The following is a 16,176-nucleotide window of genomic DNA, read 5'->3' as shown; positions in this document are numbered from 1 at the left end:
CGGGGGTTGGGGCCTACGCGGCCGGGAGGCGCGCGCGCCGACTTCTGTCCCCGAGCGTTGTGCTCGGCGCCCATGGGGGCCGAGAAGGGAGCCTCCCGTCCCCGACCCGGCACGGCCGGCTCCTCCCGAGCCCCGTGGAGGCCTCGGGCGGGCGGGTCACGTGAGCCGGGCTGGCGCTCACGGGACTCGTGCCCGGAGTGCTCCCGGACACCCCGCGCCCCACGCCGGCCCGGACTCCTATCGGGACCGCATGGGTTGGTTTCCCGTTTCTGTGCAGCCGTGTGTGAAACGCTTGCCATTGAGAAAGAAGAGCTGGTGGTGGCGACTGTGGGCTTGAGGCCCAGCCCCGCGCCGTCACCCCAGGGCGGGGTCATCCCCGGGGCCGATGTCACCCCCCCCCCCGGGGTCAGTGTCACCCCTGTGTCGTAGAAAAGGAGTCGCGGAGCCGAGCCCTGTCGGTCAGAACTGCCGCCTTGTTCTCCGAAGGGCTTGTAAAGGCCGGGAACGCAGGCAGCGGTGCCGCGGCGGCCAGCCCTGTTCTAAGGCCCTGAGTCTGGCTATCGCTGGGGACGGAACCCCTGCCTCGCAACGGTCACATTTAGCTGGCTGTTTTTTCAGACTCACTTTTAAAACGGAGAGAAAACCCACCACTTCTGATAGTCGTAACCTAGAAAAGGAGCAGGCTTCACATTTAATAATCCAACTCTTACAAAGGGCATTTTACAGCTTGCGTTTAGGTCCACGTTAGGTGTCGTCGTGAGTTCGTTTTGTTAAAATAATCTCTAGTTGTTAAGGATTTTCAAGTCTAGAAGCTAGTCGATGGGTACAGTGCATCTTGATCCATGTCACCCCTCTCGCTGTTCTCACCTACCACCCCCACTAAAATGACTTTCAAATTACAGCTTCTACATTAATAACTAGAAATTAGCTGAGTTCTGTGGCTGATGTCTGTAATTCCTAGTTACTCAGAGATGGGGTGGAAGAGCCCCAGAGACAACATCTCCAAAATAGCCAGCAAATTGGAAAAATTGTCAAAAGCTGCCATTATGTCTGCTTCATAGAAAGCACAAATACATGAACCGAAATTAGGATGTAATATTTAATTTCATATGGGACTCTAACATTGAGGTCAGTAGATGGCTTTCTTCCTCTTTCCAGGTGAAGACTTGTCGCTTGACTCCAGAAGTTGAATTAACTTTATGCTAATTAAAGTTGCCTCAACTATGGACTTGCTTAGTTATTCAGACTAAATTCTTTACTAGATTTCAGGTCAAACTTTTTGTGGTACTATTATTTTGAATTTGTGTTAGGTTAGATCCACCCCAGAAAGTTACCTCCCAGACTTTTAACTTGGGCTGGAACACTAGGTCACTTGTACCGTGCTTTTTTGTTTTTTGTTTTTTTGTCCTTTGTGGGGCTTGAACTCTGGGCCTGGGCGCTATCCCTGCGCTTTTCAGCTCAAGGCAAGTGTTCTACCACTTGAGCCACAGAGCCACTTCCGGTTTTCTAGTGGGTTATTGGAGATAAGAGTCTCACAGACTTTTCGGCCCAGGCTGGCTTTGAACCGAGATCTTCAGATCTCAGCCTCCTGAGTAGCTAGGATTACAGGGTTGAGCCACCCGCACCCGACCTGTACTGTGTTTTTAGGTGGCTGTTATCATTCTTCAACTTAGAACCTGATCCATGCCTGACATACTAACACCTGTTCAGAACTGCATGAGCAAATGTCCAAATTTAACCAGATAGACAAAACCAACTGTTTAGAAATATATGTGTGTATACAGTTCTTAACCAAAAAAAATTAGTTGCTATGTAAATATGTGTATGTATATATGTGTGTGTATGTATATGTAGTTCTTAATACTTATATGCATGCAGATATACACACAAACATATTTCTTAACCAAATATACATATATGTGTATGCGTGTGTGCATGCCCCTTGCCTCTAGATGTTTTGGTTCAGTGTCGGGGTGAAAGTGAGTGTGTATTGCTGTTAAAAAGAAAAATGCTCAATTTAAAAAATGCCAGAACAAGCTAGGGTATGATTTCTTATGAAAATTAATTAAACTTTTCAGAGGATTTCAGTTCAGCATGTCAGTTTATGAGTATAGTGCATCTTGATCAAGGTTGTGTGTTCTGTCCTCAAGATGGCAGGTCTTTTTTGTTGTTGGTGGTCATGGGGCTTGAACTCTGGGCCTGGGTGCTGTCCCTCAGCTCTTCAGCTCAAGGCCAGCACTCTACCACTTGAGCCCAGCTCCACTTCCTAGATGACAGGTCTTTATGTCCAGTGCAAGTGTCTTGTAATTGGAAGCATGTTTTCTTCCCAGTGCTGCATGGCTGCAAGGTCAGGCCCGGGATATGCATTGAGCCAGCCTGTGGCCAAATGTGGAAGCAGGTTTGTACTGCTTCCTTCTGTGTGACCTTGATAAGTGGCTAGCATCTCTGCCGATCTCTACCTCTACAGGGGAAATACACCTATTAGGGTTGCCATGTGCTTTGAACAACAGCTGTCAGAAAGTAAGTATATTGCAGGTGCTTAAGCCATCTGTAGGGTGGCTTAGGCTTTAGTCCAAGAGTGGCAGGCCAGCTAGGTCAATAAAATCAGAGACACCCTTCAAAAACAAAGTGTTTTTTAAATAGTACACTTTTATGTACTTTTTGCCAGGACTGTACTCAGCAGTGAAAAGTGCACAGACACTGCTCCTGTAGGAGCTGAGAGCTTAAGCAGAAAAGGCTAGCTTGGAACCAGTGCCCCTGCCCTCCACCAGATGCTCAACTATGTTGCCTGGTGAGATGTTCCGACACTCCTGTGGTGTTTGCGCCCTTCCTTCCTCGGGTAATAAACTGATGATTAGGGTTGCTGCTGGCTACTTAAGTGGTAGAAGCTAGCTAGTGGTAGACTGGCGTCTATAACACAGTCGCATGCCCTTGTTTCAGAGAAGAGGATTTCTACAAGTGGGAATATTTTGAAGTTGCTCTGTTCTGTCACCTTGAAGAACTGAGTACATTGGCTTTGTGGTTGTTGCTGCTGCTGCTGTTGTTGGTTGTGGGGCCTGAACTCTGGGCCTCGGTGCTGTCCCTCAGCTCTTCATCTCAAGGCTAGTGCCCTGCCACTTGAGCCACAGTGCCATTTCCAGTTTGAGTTCCACAGACTAGCCGGGTGCTGGTGGCTCACACCTGCAATCCTAACTACTCAGGAGACTGAGATCTGAGGATCACTGTTCAAAACCAGCCCGGGCAGGAAAATCCATGAGACTCTTACCTCCAATAAACCACTAGAAAACTGGAAGTAGTGCTGTGGCTCAAGGGGTAGAGTGCTTACCTTGAGCTGAAGAGCTGAGGGACAGCGCCCAAGCCCTGAGTTCAAGCCCCACAACTGACCCCCCCCCTCAAAAAAAAAAAGAGTTCCATGGACTTTTCTGTCTGGGCTGGCTTTGAACCATGATATCCTCAGATCTCAGCCTCCTGAGTACAAACATGAGCCACTGACTGGTGCCCAGCTTACATTGGTTTTTGAGTTAAGGACAGAACTAGTAGTCATCAGGCAGGTTGAGCCCTTGACACTTGTCAAATCTTAACTGACTTGAAGGATTTTTATTTATTTTGTATTTATTTATTTTTTGCTGGTCCTGGGGCTTGAACTCAGGGCCAAGGCACTGTCCTTGAGCCTCTTTTTGCTTAAGGCTAGCATCCTACCACTTGAACCACAGCACCACTCCTGGCTTTTTTGTGTAGTTTATCATTGAGTTCCATAGAGACTTTTCTGCCCAGGCTAGCTTCAAACCACAATCCTCAGATCTCAGCCTCTCCTCAGTAGTTAAGATTTCAGGTGTAAGCTACTAGCTAGCATCCAACTTTGATTTGAAGGGTATTTTTGTTTCTCCCAAAACCAATTGCCTCTATTAATGGAGTTCTTTTTTTTTGGCGGGGGGGTCCAGTCGTGGGGCCTGAATTCTGGGTCTGGGCGCTGCCCCTCAGCTCTTCAGCTCAAGGCTAGCGCTCTACCACTTGAGCCACAGCACCACTTCCGGCTTTTTTCTTTTTGCTTATGTGGTGCTGAGGAATCGAACCCAGGGCCTCAGGCATGCAAGGCAAGCGCTCTACCACTGAGCTACCTTCCCAGCCCTGGAGTTCATTTTTTAAGGTATCTGACCATTAGTATATATTTTTCTCATAATCCTATGTTCTAATGCTTTCGGTGATTTTTTTACTCTTGTCCAGAATTGCCTTCTGGTGGGGTAAAACTCCTGTTTTAATAATTCATGAAAGGACAGTTAGGAAGGGCTGGCCTGGATGTGTTCCCATGTAGGCATCCATGGTCTCTGGAATCTTCCTGCTAAGGATAGCTCAGGCCAAGGTGGGGTTGGACAGGGACCAGCTTCAGTCTTTCCTCTAGTTTCAGTGCACATTCCTCCATAGTTGTTTGCCACTTCTGCCCTCCTCTGGCCCTGCTGTGACTCTTCTGTAGCTCTGCTATGCTCCTGCTATCCCTCACAAACAGACGTGAGGATATTCTATTTTTAAAAACCTTCACGGTGTTGAAAATAAGCTGTGGAATCATCTCTTTTTCAGAGTGTAATTCATTTGTTGGAAATGCTTTTAGTGTAATGTTGCCTGAATATTTCAGGATATGGATTTAAAAGCAAAACATGATCAATTACATAGGCTTCCAGAAGTGGACCACAGTTTGCTTCATCCTCATCGAGCAACTTTGCTCATGAATATAGATTTTGTATTCTCTGTACCAGAGGCCTATAGGAAGGGAAGGTTGTGAGACTTCTAATTCAGTTCTTGACTCTAGGCTCAAATAACAGCAAGACTAATGTTTAATTCCACCCTAGAGTAGAAATAGTTGGAGTCCATTTACTTTCCTGGGGAATAGAATTTTAAATGAGAAGTTGAGTGTCTTGAGTGTCCTTTCTTTGAGGATTCTATTTCCCAAGTATGTTTGAGTCATGTTTACACTTAGAGTGACAAATGAGGCTCTGCGTGTGTGTGTATGTGTGTAAATACATAGTGATGGAGTGACTTGGTTGGGCAGCCAGAGTGTAAATGCTCTTTAGAGGGATAGACATTTGATAGTGCAGACCCTAGTCATGGAAGGAAATGCACAGGCTTATAGCAGCAGGACAAATGAAGGGCTGCTGTCTTCTGGATAGTTCACACAGTAGTAGCCAACAGGTGTGTTTGGCTTCAGAGCTAGCCAAAACATTTTTTGCCAGTCTGTAAATGAACTATATATATATATTTTTTAATGATTCATCAAAATACTGTTTTTCTACTAGTGATCATATTATATTTGGTGTGAGGCATCTTGATCATGGCAGTGAGATTTGTTAAAGAAGCCAGAAAGGAAATACTCAACAGTGACAGCTGTAGCCAAAAAAGACCTGTAGAACTGGTATGCATTCTTGGACATTTGGACAGCACAACCCCATCTGACAGGTTGAAGGTGTGGTGAAATTTTTCAGCCTTATGTGAGTTAAATGGGACCACTGTGTTTGAGGTCCTTTGAGTCCATGGCTTTTCTTAGCACACCACTGGTGCCTGAGAAGTAAAAGACAAACATAAATTCCAGGTTTAGGACCACAGTGACAGGTGTTCCTCTCCATCAGTTTCTGTAGAGGGTTGATATTAAGACTGAGCTGTGGTCCAAGCCCCCACCAAATCTTACAGATAGATCCTCTGAGGAGCTAGAACTGCATACGCCTAGGATTGGCCCAGAAATTGAGGTTTGAAATATTGTGCAGCTTCTAAAATTTTAAAGTACCAAGTAACAGTAAGCTGGGCTAGCAAACTGATGTGAAGGCTTAGAAATCCCGATTTCAGAACAACATCCGGGGAGGTGGAATGCCCATATGAGAGCCAGCCTGCATATCCACCAGTCTAGTTCTTCAGTGGTTGGTAAAGTGGCGTCCTCTCATAAAGTCTGTTGCTGTTGCAAACCCCAGTTGAACTTCCATACAACTATGTTTCTTTCTTTACTGGAATCAGCGGGACTTGCACATGGTGCCTCTGCAGTGTTCACCGTGAAAGACAGCAATGGAACGACTTGCATAATGGCCAATTTCTCTGCTAACTTCTTGATGAGCTACGAGACTGAGCATGGTTCTCGGGTAAGAGACACCAGCTGTCTGATACTCTTTAAAGTTGGTGCTCACATGAGCACATTTCAGGAGTCCCACAACTACAGTCAGAGTGCAAACCCTGGTTTTGTTTTGTTTTGTTTTGTTTTGTTTTTTGTCGGTTGTAGGGCCTGAACTCTGGGCCTGGGGGCTGTCCCTCAGCTCTTCAGCTCAAGGCTAGCACTCTACCACTTGAGCCACAGCACCATTTCCAACTTTTTCTGCTTATGTGGTGCTGAGGAATCAAACCCAGGGGCCTCATGTATACAAGGCAAGCACTCTACCACTGAGCCACTGTAAACCCTTTTTATCTGGCATTTACTGTTGTCGCATTTTCCAGTTTCATCACAGGGCAGTACTTCATCCTGTTCATGATCACAATTTGCTGTATACTCCCCTGATTATAGGTAGTTGGTTAATTTTCCTTTAAATTCTTTTTCTCTGAATATAGTGTGTTAATTCTAGCTATGGGTAGACTGAGATTGGGAGGATCAGCATTTGAGACCAGCTTGGGCAAAAATTTTGCTGGGCTTGCCTCAATTAATACTAGGCACTGTGACTAGGGCTTGCCCTCCCAGGCACTCAGAGGCTAAGACAGGAAGGTTTTATTCCAAGCCAGCCAAGGAAAAAAGTTGGTGAGATTTCAACTCAGTGAAAGAAGCTGGCATCTTGGCGTGTGCCTGTCATCCAGCTACAAGAGTAAATCATGTCCATCCACACACGCACTGTATTTGGTTTTGGGGAATGGGTTTAAAAAAATAGTTGTTACCTGTAAATTATGTGACAAATGGAATCATCTATATGCAGTCATGTGGTTTATAATTTCACAACATATTCACCTTCTTTGATTCCATGTTGTTTTTAGGGTAACATTAATATCATTCCTTACTTTAGTTCTTTTCAACCTTGATCATATAGTAGACATCAGTGGTTTACAATTCTTTGTTTTTCTTAGTAAATTCCAGCAGTTTAGTAGTAAACATCTTTTTTTGTTTAAAGAGTTATTCTTTTTTGTTTCTGTTGTTTTGTGATACTTTTTGGATATAACCCATGCTGGCCTAGAACTCACTACGTAATCCGGGTTGGCCTTGAACCCTTGATGCTCCAGGCATATGTTACCATACCAGGCTAGAATCATTATCTTTAAACAAACAGTTCTGTACAAAAATGTAGTGACAGCTTTTTTTCAAATAAATATAAGCTGGGGACCAGTGGTTCACACCTGTAATCCTAGCTACTCAGGAGGCTAAGAGATGAGGATCATATTTTGCAGCCAGCCCTGGCAGTAAAGTTTGTGAGGTGTTTATCTCCAACTAACCACCAAAAAGCCATTAGTGGAATTGTGACTTAAGTGGTGGAGCACTAGCAGAAGGCTCAGAGACAGTGCCCAGGCCCTGAATTCAAACCTCAGGACTGGAAAAGAGCAGCAAAGAGCAGGAAAAAAGTATGTTGCAGGGAATGGGGAGAGAGATGGATGGTGGACGGAGTTGGTCTTGATGCCCAGGATATAGACTGAATTTCAAGACATTTTAGAGCCTAGAGCCAAGCGAGAGTATGAGACCCTAAGTTCAAGCCCCAGTACCAGCACCAAAAAAAAAAAAAAAAGAAATTATGTTCAAGACAACTTTTGGTTGTCTTTTTTCTATTTGAATAGAAGCAGAATTTTAAATTACAAATAATTAAATCAGCTTTCCCTTAGACTTAATTTACTTTCCAGTCTGTTACTAACATCTAATACTTTGTGGGTTTTGTTGTTTACATTAAAATGAATTCCTTATAGAACTGTAGCCTACCATGATTTATTATGTATTTCTTTTTTCTTTTTTTTTCTTTTTTTTTGCCAGTCCTGGGGCTTGAACTCAGAGCCAGGCACTATCCCTGAGCTTCTTTTGCTCAAGGCTAGCACAATACCTCTTGAGCCACAGTGCCACTTCCGGCTTTTTCTGTTAATATGGTACTGAGGAATCAAACCCAGGGCTTCATGCATGCTAAGCAAGCATTCTACAACTAAACCACATTCCCAGCTCTAATTATATATTTCAAAGGAACTTAGAGTTGGAGGTTTGCAGCCCATAGAAAAGATGTTTCGAATCATCCTAATTGTATAGCTGTATTAAATTGTACTGTGTCCTACATATATGCAAAGAATGAATCAAGTAATTTTATTTTATTTTATTTTGCCAGTCCTGGGGCTTGAACTTTGAGTGTGCATGCTGTCCCTGAGCTCATTTTGCTCAAGACTACCACTTTGAGCCAGAGAGCCACTTCCAGCTTTTTCTATGATTAATTGCAGATAAGACTTTCCTGCCCAGGCTGGCTTCAAACTACAACCTTCAGATCTCAGACTTCTGAGTAGCTAGGATTACAGGTGTGAACCACCAGTGCCAGGCTTTTTTTAATGAATATATTAACATTAATATCTGAGATGGAATTGAGTTACCCTCAGTTAAATCCAACTTAAGGAAGATCTCTTTCTTTGATATTAACTTTTTTTTATTTAATTTTTATTTTTTGTCAGTGGTGGATCTTGAACTCTGGGCCTGCATGCTGTCCCTCAGCTCTTCAGCTCAAGGCTAGTCATCTGCCACTTCCAGTTTTTCTGGTGGTTTATTGGAGATAAGAGTCACATGGACTTTCCTGCTCTGGCTGGCTTTGAACCATGATTCTCAGATCTCAGCTTCCTAAGTAGCTAGGATTACAGGCATGAGCCACTGGCACCCAGCTTTTTATTTCTTTTTTCTTTTTCTTTTTTCATGTACTCAGGACCTTATGCTTGCTTGAGCTAGCTAGCACTCTACCACTTAAGCCACTCCCAGCCCAGCTTTGGCTGGTTAGTTTGGAGATGGAGTCTCTCTGACTCTTCTGGGTAGGCTGGCATGTAACCATCACCTTCTGGGTCCCAGCATTCTGAGTAACTAGGATTATAACCATGTACCACTAGTGTGGGCTTTGCTTTTGTATTTTTGTGTCCCTTTGTTTGTTCTAGAATGCGTCCATCAGCCTGCCCCCCTCTGCTGAAGTACTGAATAGCAGCTCCTGTGGAGGGAGATCTTCTGACCCCAGTCTCACAATTGCTTTTGGAAGAGGATACTCACTGACTTTCAATTTCACAAGAAATGCAACACGTTACCAAGTCCAGACCATGCGCTTCACTTATAACATGTCAGACACGAAAACTTTCCCCAACGCCAGCTCCAAGGGTAAGAACCAGAGCTGACCACTCACTATGAGAAGATACAAAGTTGGGATCTAAGGTCATCTTGGGTCACTCTTAAGTACACAGGTTGTTCACAGTTACTTCTCTCGTTTTAATTTTTTGTTTGTGCTTGGGTACAGGAAGTCAGTCTGAGGAGTCCTTCACTGACATCAAAGCAGACATTGACAAAAAGTACCGGTGTGTCAATGCCATGCAGATCCACATGCATGGTGTGGTCGTCACACTCAAGGATGCCACCATCCAAGCCTACCTGTCCAACAGCAACTTCAGCCAGGGAGGTAGGTACTGGCCCGATGGATAGCCTGCTTCTAGCGTGTGTGCGCACGTGTGTGTGTGTGTGTGTAGAGAGAGTGTGTTTGCAAAACTATGAAATCTTTCCCTTTGCAGAAGATGACCCCCTGTGTACATGGGTGTACACTCCTCTACTCTTGGTTCTAAGTGTGCAGTCCAGGGCCTTGTGCATGCCAGACAAATACTCTTATGTTGAGCTAACTTTCCCACACCTGGGGTGAGCACACCTTCACTGGAAGGGTGGAGTCTCACACACAAAGACGGGGCACATACTCATGGAATCTGGAAGCATTACTTCTGGAAATGGGAGGCAGAGTGGAAATGGACGGAGAACAAAGCTGCAGTTGGGCAAGAGAGTCAATACTGAAGCTCTTGTTGTAAAACATGAGGAGATACATAAAGCAATATACAGGATATATGTTCATTAAGTCATGTTAACCATTCTACAACAAGAACATGTTTTACATGTACAATAAATACACACTTTTTCCCAGCATTCAAGATAGAGCCCTAGGCTTCACACATGCTGGGAAAGTCCTGTGTTACTGAGCCACATCCCAGACTCATTCATTCAGGAGGATGGGAGTGGAAGAAAAGCAAAGCAGTTGAATCCTTGCCTGTGTTGAACCTGTGTCTGCCTCCTGGGTGTCTTCCATTCAGTCCAGCCTAGTTCAGCCCATCCTGGGCAAGTGCAGAAGAGTCACCATTTGCATCTCCTTGTAAGGAAGTGACAGCCCCTGGCCTACACCTCTTGACCAGCAGTGGCCAGGTCCTAGTCCTCCTCGCTACCTGGCATTGACAGAATAGTTAACCTGTCTACACCTCCTGACCAGCAGTGGCCAGGCCTTAGACCTCCTCACTGCCTGGTATTGACAAGTGCAGTTTTTTTATTGTTATTATTATTATTATTTGTAAGTAGTCAAAGCCTGTCTTTGAAGAAAATTTGTACAAAGTGCTTAGGGCCTGATAAGAGTAGCAAATGGAGCTTACTGTTTTCTCATGTGTGTTCTCATTCTTCCCTTAGGGCCTCCCTCCCCAATTTGTTTTACAGTTACTTAAGAAAATTCTCCCTAAGTCCCATGAGTCAGATTGGAAATTGTCCCTGTTTGGAAGGATTGAGGAAGTGTGATCTGTGCGAGACTGAGTGTCCTTGCATACATCCAGTCATCAGAGTCCCCCTTTCCCAGCCTAGAGGGGACCCAAGCCTTCCACTGCCCCCAGATAGCCCAGGCTGGGTCTGCTTGGTGGGGAGACGGCTGCAGTCCAGACAGCTGCCATCCTTTCGGGCACTTGGCAGTGGCCAGTGCTAGGAGCTGTATTCAGTTACAAGTTCACAGGTCACTGGACTTGGCCCAGCAGTCTGCCTTGGGGCCATCAACAAATGCTGCAAGAATCTGGAGAGTCTGTCTGGCCTGTTGACTTTGTCCTGCTTCTGAAAGAACATATGCCTGGTTGCATGGCCCCATCAGCCTGGGCATGGGTCCTGGGTGTTTCCACTTCCCAAGAAGAGGGACCTAAAGACCAGGGCTTGTGTGCAGATGGCTGATAGCTGGAGAGAAGCCTGAGTTGAAATGCAGCTAATTTTTAATGCACTAATTTTTAAGGGCAAAGTCTTTAAGAAGGACTTTACTCTTCAGATCACTTTTGAGTTCATAGCTAACTGCCTCCTACGCTAAATGCCACCTTTTGCTTCTAAGAGCCTTTTGCAAGATTCCAAGTGGGACATGTTTTGGGGAGTTTTATTGTTGTTATTGTTTTTTATTTTTTGTTGTTGTTGTTGGTCTTGGGTATTGAACTCTGGGCCTGGGTGCTGTCTCTCAGCTCCTCAGTTCAAGCAAGCCTTCTACCACTTGAGCCACAGCGCCCTTCTGTCCCCTCCCCTCTTGTCTGTCACGTTCCACCTGTCTCAGGTTTTCTCACTCAATTTTTGTGCATGTATGTGGGGTGCTCTGGCTGTATTTGCCTGCCACCCCTCTTTTCATTCATCTGCCCCCATTCAATCTTTAACAGCTCTTTATACTCATTGAACTGTTGACTGCTCCAACAGGTTACAGTGCTACGCGTACCGTCCTTCAGTCAGTTTGGTCATGTACATGCATTCATGGCCCTTTATGTTGTTTTAAGTCTCATTTCCACATAGACGAGAAAACATGTCTTGTGTCTGTCTGAGCCTGGCTTAATGTACTCAATACAGTTTTCCCACACTAGGATTTCAGGCGCTAGCCACCAGTGCTTGGCTTCTGGAAGTTGTGTGGGTTTTTTGGTAGAGGTCCTTTACCTCCTCAGTTGAGTTTATCCCCAAGGGGTTTTGTTTGTTCCACTCCACCGCACGCTTTGGCACTAGGATAGAATCAGTGCCAGGGCAGACTTCAGGATCATCCTGCAGTCCTCACCGACCAGTGTGGCAGGTAGGGCTTCCCCTAGCCCTGTGGGCGGGGAGGATGTCCTGCAGAGAAATCACCGCTCACTGCCCCTGTGTGCAGTCTGAGCCAAGGAGAATGGTGCTCAGGAGCTACAAAGAGTTGGATGGAAGGTGCCTTGGGTCTCTCATTCCTGCTGCTGAGAGCTTCCATCCAGTGCCCCTAAGGAGGCATGAGCACTTACCAAAGCTGGAGAGAGTGGTATGGGGGCGGGCGGCAGGGATTGCAGCAGGAATACAGAAGGATGAGTGGGCCTGCTCACTCAAAACTGCGCAGGCAGCTGGTGGTTGGCAGCAAGCAGGAATTGGAACGCCATCCACATACACTTCCTCTCCCCACAGAGACACACTGCAGGCAGGACAAGCCCTCTCCTACCACCACGCCTCCTGCACCTACCACTCCTCATGCGCCTACCACGCCTCATGCGCCTACCACACCTCCAGCACCTCCTGGACCTACCACAGCTCCTGCACCTCCCGCCCCTACCACACCTCCACGTCCAGCACCCACAGCTGGGCCCACAAGCCCCTCGGTGTCCAGGTACAATGTGAGCGGCACCAACGGGACCTGCCTGCTGGCCAGCATGGGGCTGCAGCTGAATCTCACCTACGGGCGGAAAGACAACACGGTAGGAGTGCCACTCTGGGCCGGTGCCCAGCTGCCTCAGCCAGGCAGGGCAGAGGCCAGCGAGGGCTGGCACTGGTGTGGGACTTCATCCACTGCCCCAGAGCTTGGGTGGGCAGGGCCGTCCACCCAGGAGCTTCAGTACTGGCCTGACGCCTGACAGGAAAAGTGCAGTGACCCTCAGCTGTGCTCTTGTTCAGAAACTGTTTCTCTCCTCAAAGTAACACTGCCTTGGGGTGGGAGAAAATGAGGTGAGTGGGTGAGTTTTACAGCAAATGGCTGTGGGCCTCTGGGGGTTGTGGGCTGCCATGTCCTAACCGAGCAGAGTGCTGGTCTCAGTGCCATCACTCAGGACTGCTCCCTGTGTGGAAGAAGGTGAGGGTGGACAGCCCTGCAGCCTGGCAGGCTGACTTGTTTGCTTTTCTTTTTAGACTGTGGTCCGAGTGTTCAACATCAACCCAAACCAGACCAGAGCTTTTGGGAGCTGTGGTGCCCAGATGGTGGTCCTGAACTTGCACAGCGAGGAGGGGTTCTTCCTGACCTTGCAGTTTGGCATGGTGAGGCTCTATGCTCTATCCGGGCACATTAACTGGCGGCTTCTTCCTGCCACCTTCAGGACTGAGATTCCTGTTCCTTAATGAGCTTGTAGTTGCCATGGGTGTCCAGATAGGAGAGTAACTGGCGGAGAGCAGCCCTCACACTGCCTTCAATGGCGCGGCTCCAGCTTTGCTGCCGCCCTGCGCAGGACTGACCTGAGTCCCCTCAGCAGGCACTGTGGGAGGGCCTGTTATGGGCCAGATGCTTGGGGTGGCTACAGAGAGTAGCAGGTGAGTGTGGCCAGGCCTGGCTTGGTAGCACAGTGAGTCACTGATACCTGAGCTCTTGGTTTCTTGGGGTCTGATGCTGCTGCCCTCCGCCCAATGCCTGCATCTTATCACCCTCAACTGTGTCCAAGGATGAGCCAGCTGTAGTCAGCAACAGAGAGGATTTAACACCAGTGGTACATTTTTTTTTTTTTTTGGGTCCGGTCGTGGGGCCTGAACTCTGGGCCTGGGCGCTGTCCCTCAGCTCTTCAGTTCAAGGCTAGCGCTCTACCACTTGAGCCACAGCGCCACTTCCGGCTTTTTTCTTTTTGCTTATGTGGTGCTGAGGAATCGAACCCAGGGCCTCTTGCATGCAAGGCAAGCGCTCTACCACTGAGCCACCTTCCCAGCCCCCAGTGGTACATTTTTTTAACTTTGTGATGCCAACAAATATGGCCAGGGCCTGACACATGCTAGACAGGTTGACAGAGGTTATCAGACTGTTTAAATACTTGACTTCACTGTGCAGGTGAGCTGACTGCACTGGGACCGCATATAGAACTTCCCTGTACATTAAGAAAAGGGTTCGTTGTCGTCATGGCACACTGTATGTGTAGTGATGGGCCTTTTGTTCTGACACTGGACCCTGAGAGTCTGCCTGTGTGTGTGGTTGGGTGGAGGTCTTCTGCGTGGCTAGTGACTTTCCCCTGCTTTTTCAGAATGCAAGTGCTAGCCAGTTTTTCCTGCAAGGAGTCGGGTTGAACATTACTCTTCCTGATGCCGAAGGTGAGCCCCCCTCCTCACCACCCCTGATCCTTGTTGGCCCTGTGCCAACGGCTGCGGTGCTCACACTTTTCCTTGCCTTGCAGTGCCCATGTTCCAAGCTTCCAACAACACACTGCGAGCCTTGCAGGCCACCGTCGGGAACTCCTACAAGTGCAACGCTGAGGAGCGACTATACGTCACCCAAGCCTTCTCCCTCAACATCTTCAGTGTGTGGGTGCAGGCATTCAGAGTGGACGGGGACAGATTCGGGTCTGGTGAGTAATGTGAGGGCACCATATGCAAAGCAGCAGAGGGCCACGCCATCCTATGGGGGTTGGCTGGCCTCTACATGGGCATGAGGACATGGAGGCTCACTCCTGCCCTGTCTCCCCAGAAGATTCTGGAGAGGACCCCCTGAAGGGCTAGGATGGGGTGCAGGATGTCCTTGGAGGTAGTGCTTAAGGTGTTGAGTGCTCTGAATTGGTCTGGAGCCTGAGTGTGGCATCCACACTGTCTGGAGTGGACTATCCGCTAGTCTGGAGTTCCCAGCCCTGTAGAAAGTGCTCACCTGTGAGCTCCTCCAAGGGACAGTGGCCTGTACCACCATCCCAAACTGCCTGCTCCCTGGGGCTGCGTGGCACAGCACCACCTGCTGTCTATCTTGCAGTGGAAGAGTGTCTGCTGGACGGGAACAACATGCTGATCCCCATCGCTGTGGGTGGCGCCCTGGCGGGACTGGTCCTCATCGTCCTCATCGCCTACCTCATTGGCAGGAAGAGGAGTCATGCCGGCTATCAGACCATCTAGCCGGCCGGTAGGCGCTGTGCGGACCTGCGGGGTCTGTGCTCTGGTCCCCGTGCTTAGGTGAATGGGAGGGGATGATACTTTCTGGCAAACTGTTTTCAAATCTGCTTTATCAAATGTGAAGTTCATCTTGCAACATTTACTATGCACAGAGGAGTAACTATTGAAATGATGGTGTTAATTTTGCTAACTGGGTTAAATATTTTGCTAACTGGTTAAATGTTAATATTACCAAAGTAGAACTCTAAAGGAGGACAAGAGTGCTTTTCTGAATTGGCACAGGCTCAACTCTCATTCGACGTTTTAAGATTTGGTGTTTGGTTTCTTCATTCTTTGCTCAGATTTAAGCCTTACAAAGGGAATCTCTGGTCTGAACTCTGGGGACTGATGGAGGGTGGCTGATCACTAAGCCTTCACATTTAAGAACTGAAGACAAAGCAGAAGCGCTCGGCGTGAACATCTGGACGCCCAGATTGCACTGTTAGATGTGGGGGACCATCAGATGTCTCCCACATTCTGCCAGCTGTGAGCTGGTACTTTTTTAGTATAAAAGGGGCGTTTTTTATTTACTTTTTGTAAAGTGGTTTTCAGTCTTCTGTTGGCATTCAGGACGACCCTGTTTCTGCACTGTGTACAAGAATATTCACTCCGCCAGTGTAGCCGTGGTGGCTGGAGGTTGTACACTGAAGATCGGCTCACACCTAACGCATTGCCTGTAACAATGCTAATAAAAAGTCTCCTTTTTCCGTCTGGACCTTGTGTTTGTCAGCCACCCTGTGCATCAATGGCATGGGCTGTATCCCCTGGGGTCTCTATGCGTGGAGTACAGCCTGTGAGGGCTGCCTGCCCTGTGCTACAATCTGACCAGTGGTATCCCTTGGTGGGTCTCAGCTTACAGCTGTACAGATGTCGTCTCTGCAGGGACACTCCATGTCACAAGAACCACGGATCCACTAAAAGGGGTGGAGAAGCTTGGTGCTCACAGCTTCCCTGCGGCTCTACCTGCCCCTCCTTCCTGTCAGTGTGTGTGTTATTGGTGTAGCTGAAGCTGGGTGGCCAACCTCTCCATTCAGACCACCTTTCTCCACTTGCTTATAAAGTATAAAAGCTTGAGAGTCTCCTAT

General features: G+C 47.5%; 1 protein-coding gene across 1 annotated transcript; it reads left to right on the top strand.

Annotated features, from left to right (window-relative positions):
* The first annotated feature begins 3,026 nt into the window (after positions 1–3,026).
* On the top strand, positions 3,027–15,802 carry Lamp1 (lysosomal-associated membrane protein 1). Its single transcript, XM_013022835.1, has 9 exons — positions 3,027–3,040; positions 5,997–6,119; positions 9,115–9,328; positions 9,465–9,623; positions 12,398–12,684; positions 13,112–13,237; positions 14,203–14,269; positions 14,353–14,523; positions 14,916–15,802. Exons 2-9 carry the CDS (start codon positions 6,063–6,065, stop codon positions 15,053–15,055), a joined length of 1,221 nt encoding a protein of 406 aa, XP_012878289.1. The 5' UTR covers positions 3,027–3,040; positions 5,997–6,062; the 3' UTR covers positions 15,056–15,802.
* Positions 15,803–16,176: the final 374 nt, after the last annotated feature.

Source organism: Dipodomys ordii, unplaced genomic scaffold, assembly GCF_000151885.1.
Source record: "Dipodomys ordii isolate 6190 unplaced genomic scaffold, Dord_2.0 Scaffold64, whole genome shotgun sequence".
Taxonomy (NCBI): domain Eukaryota; kingdom Metazoa; phylum Chordata; class Mammalia; order Rodentia; family Heteromyidae; genus Dipodomys; species Dipodomys ordii.
Note: the sequence above shows the minus strand (reverse complement) of the source record. Positions and strands in the feature narration are given on the sequence as shown.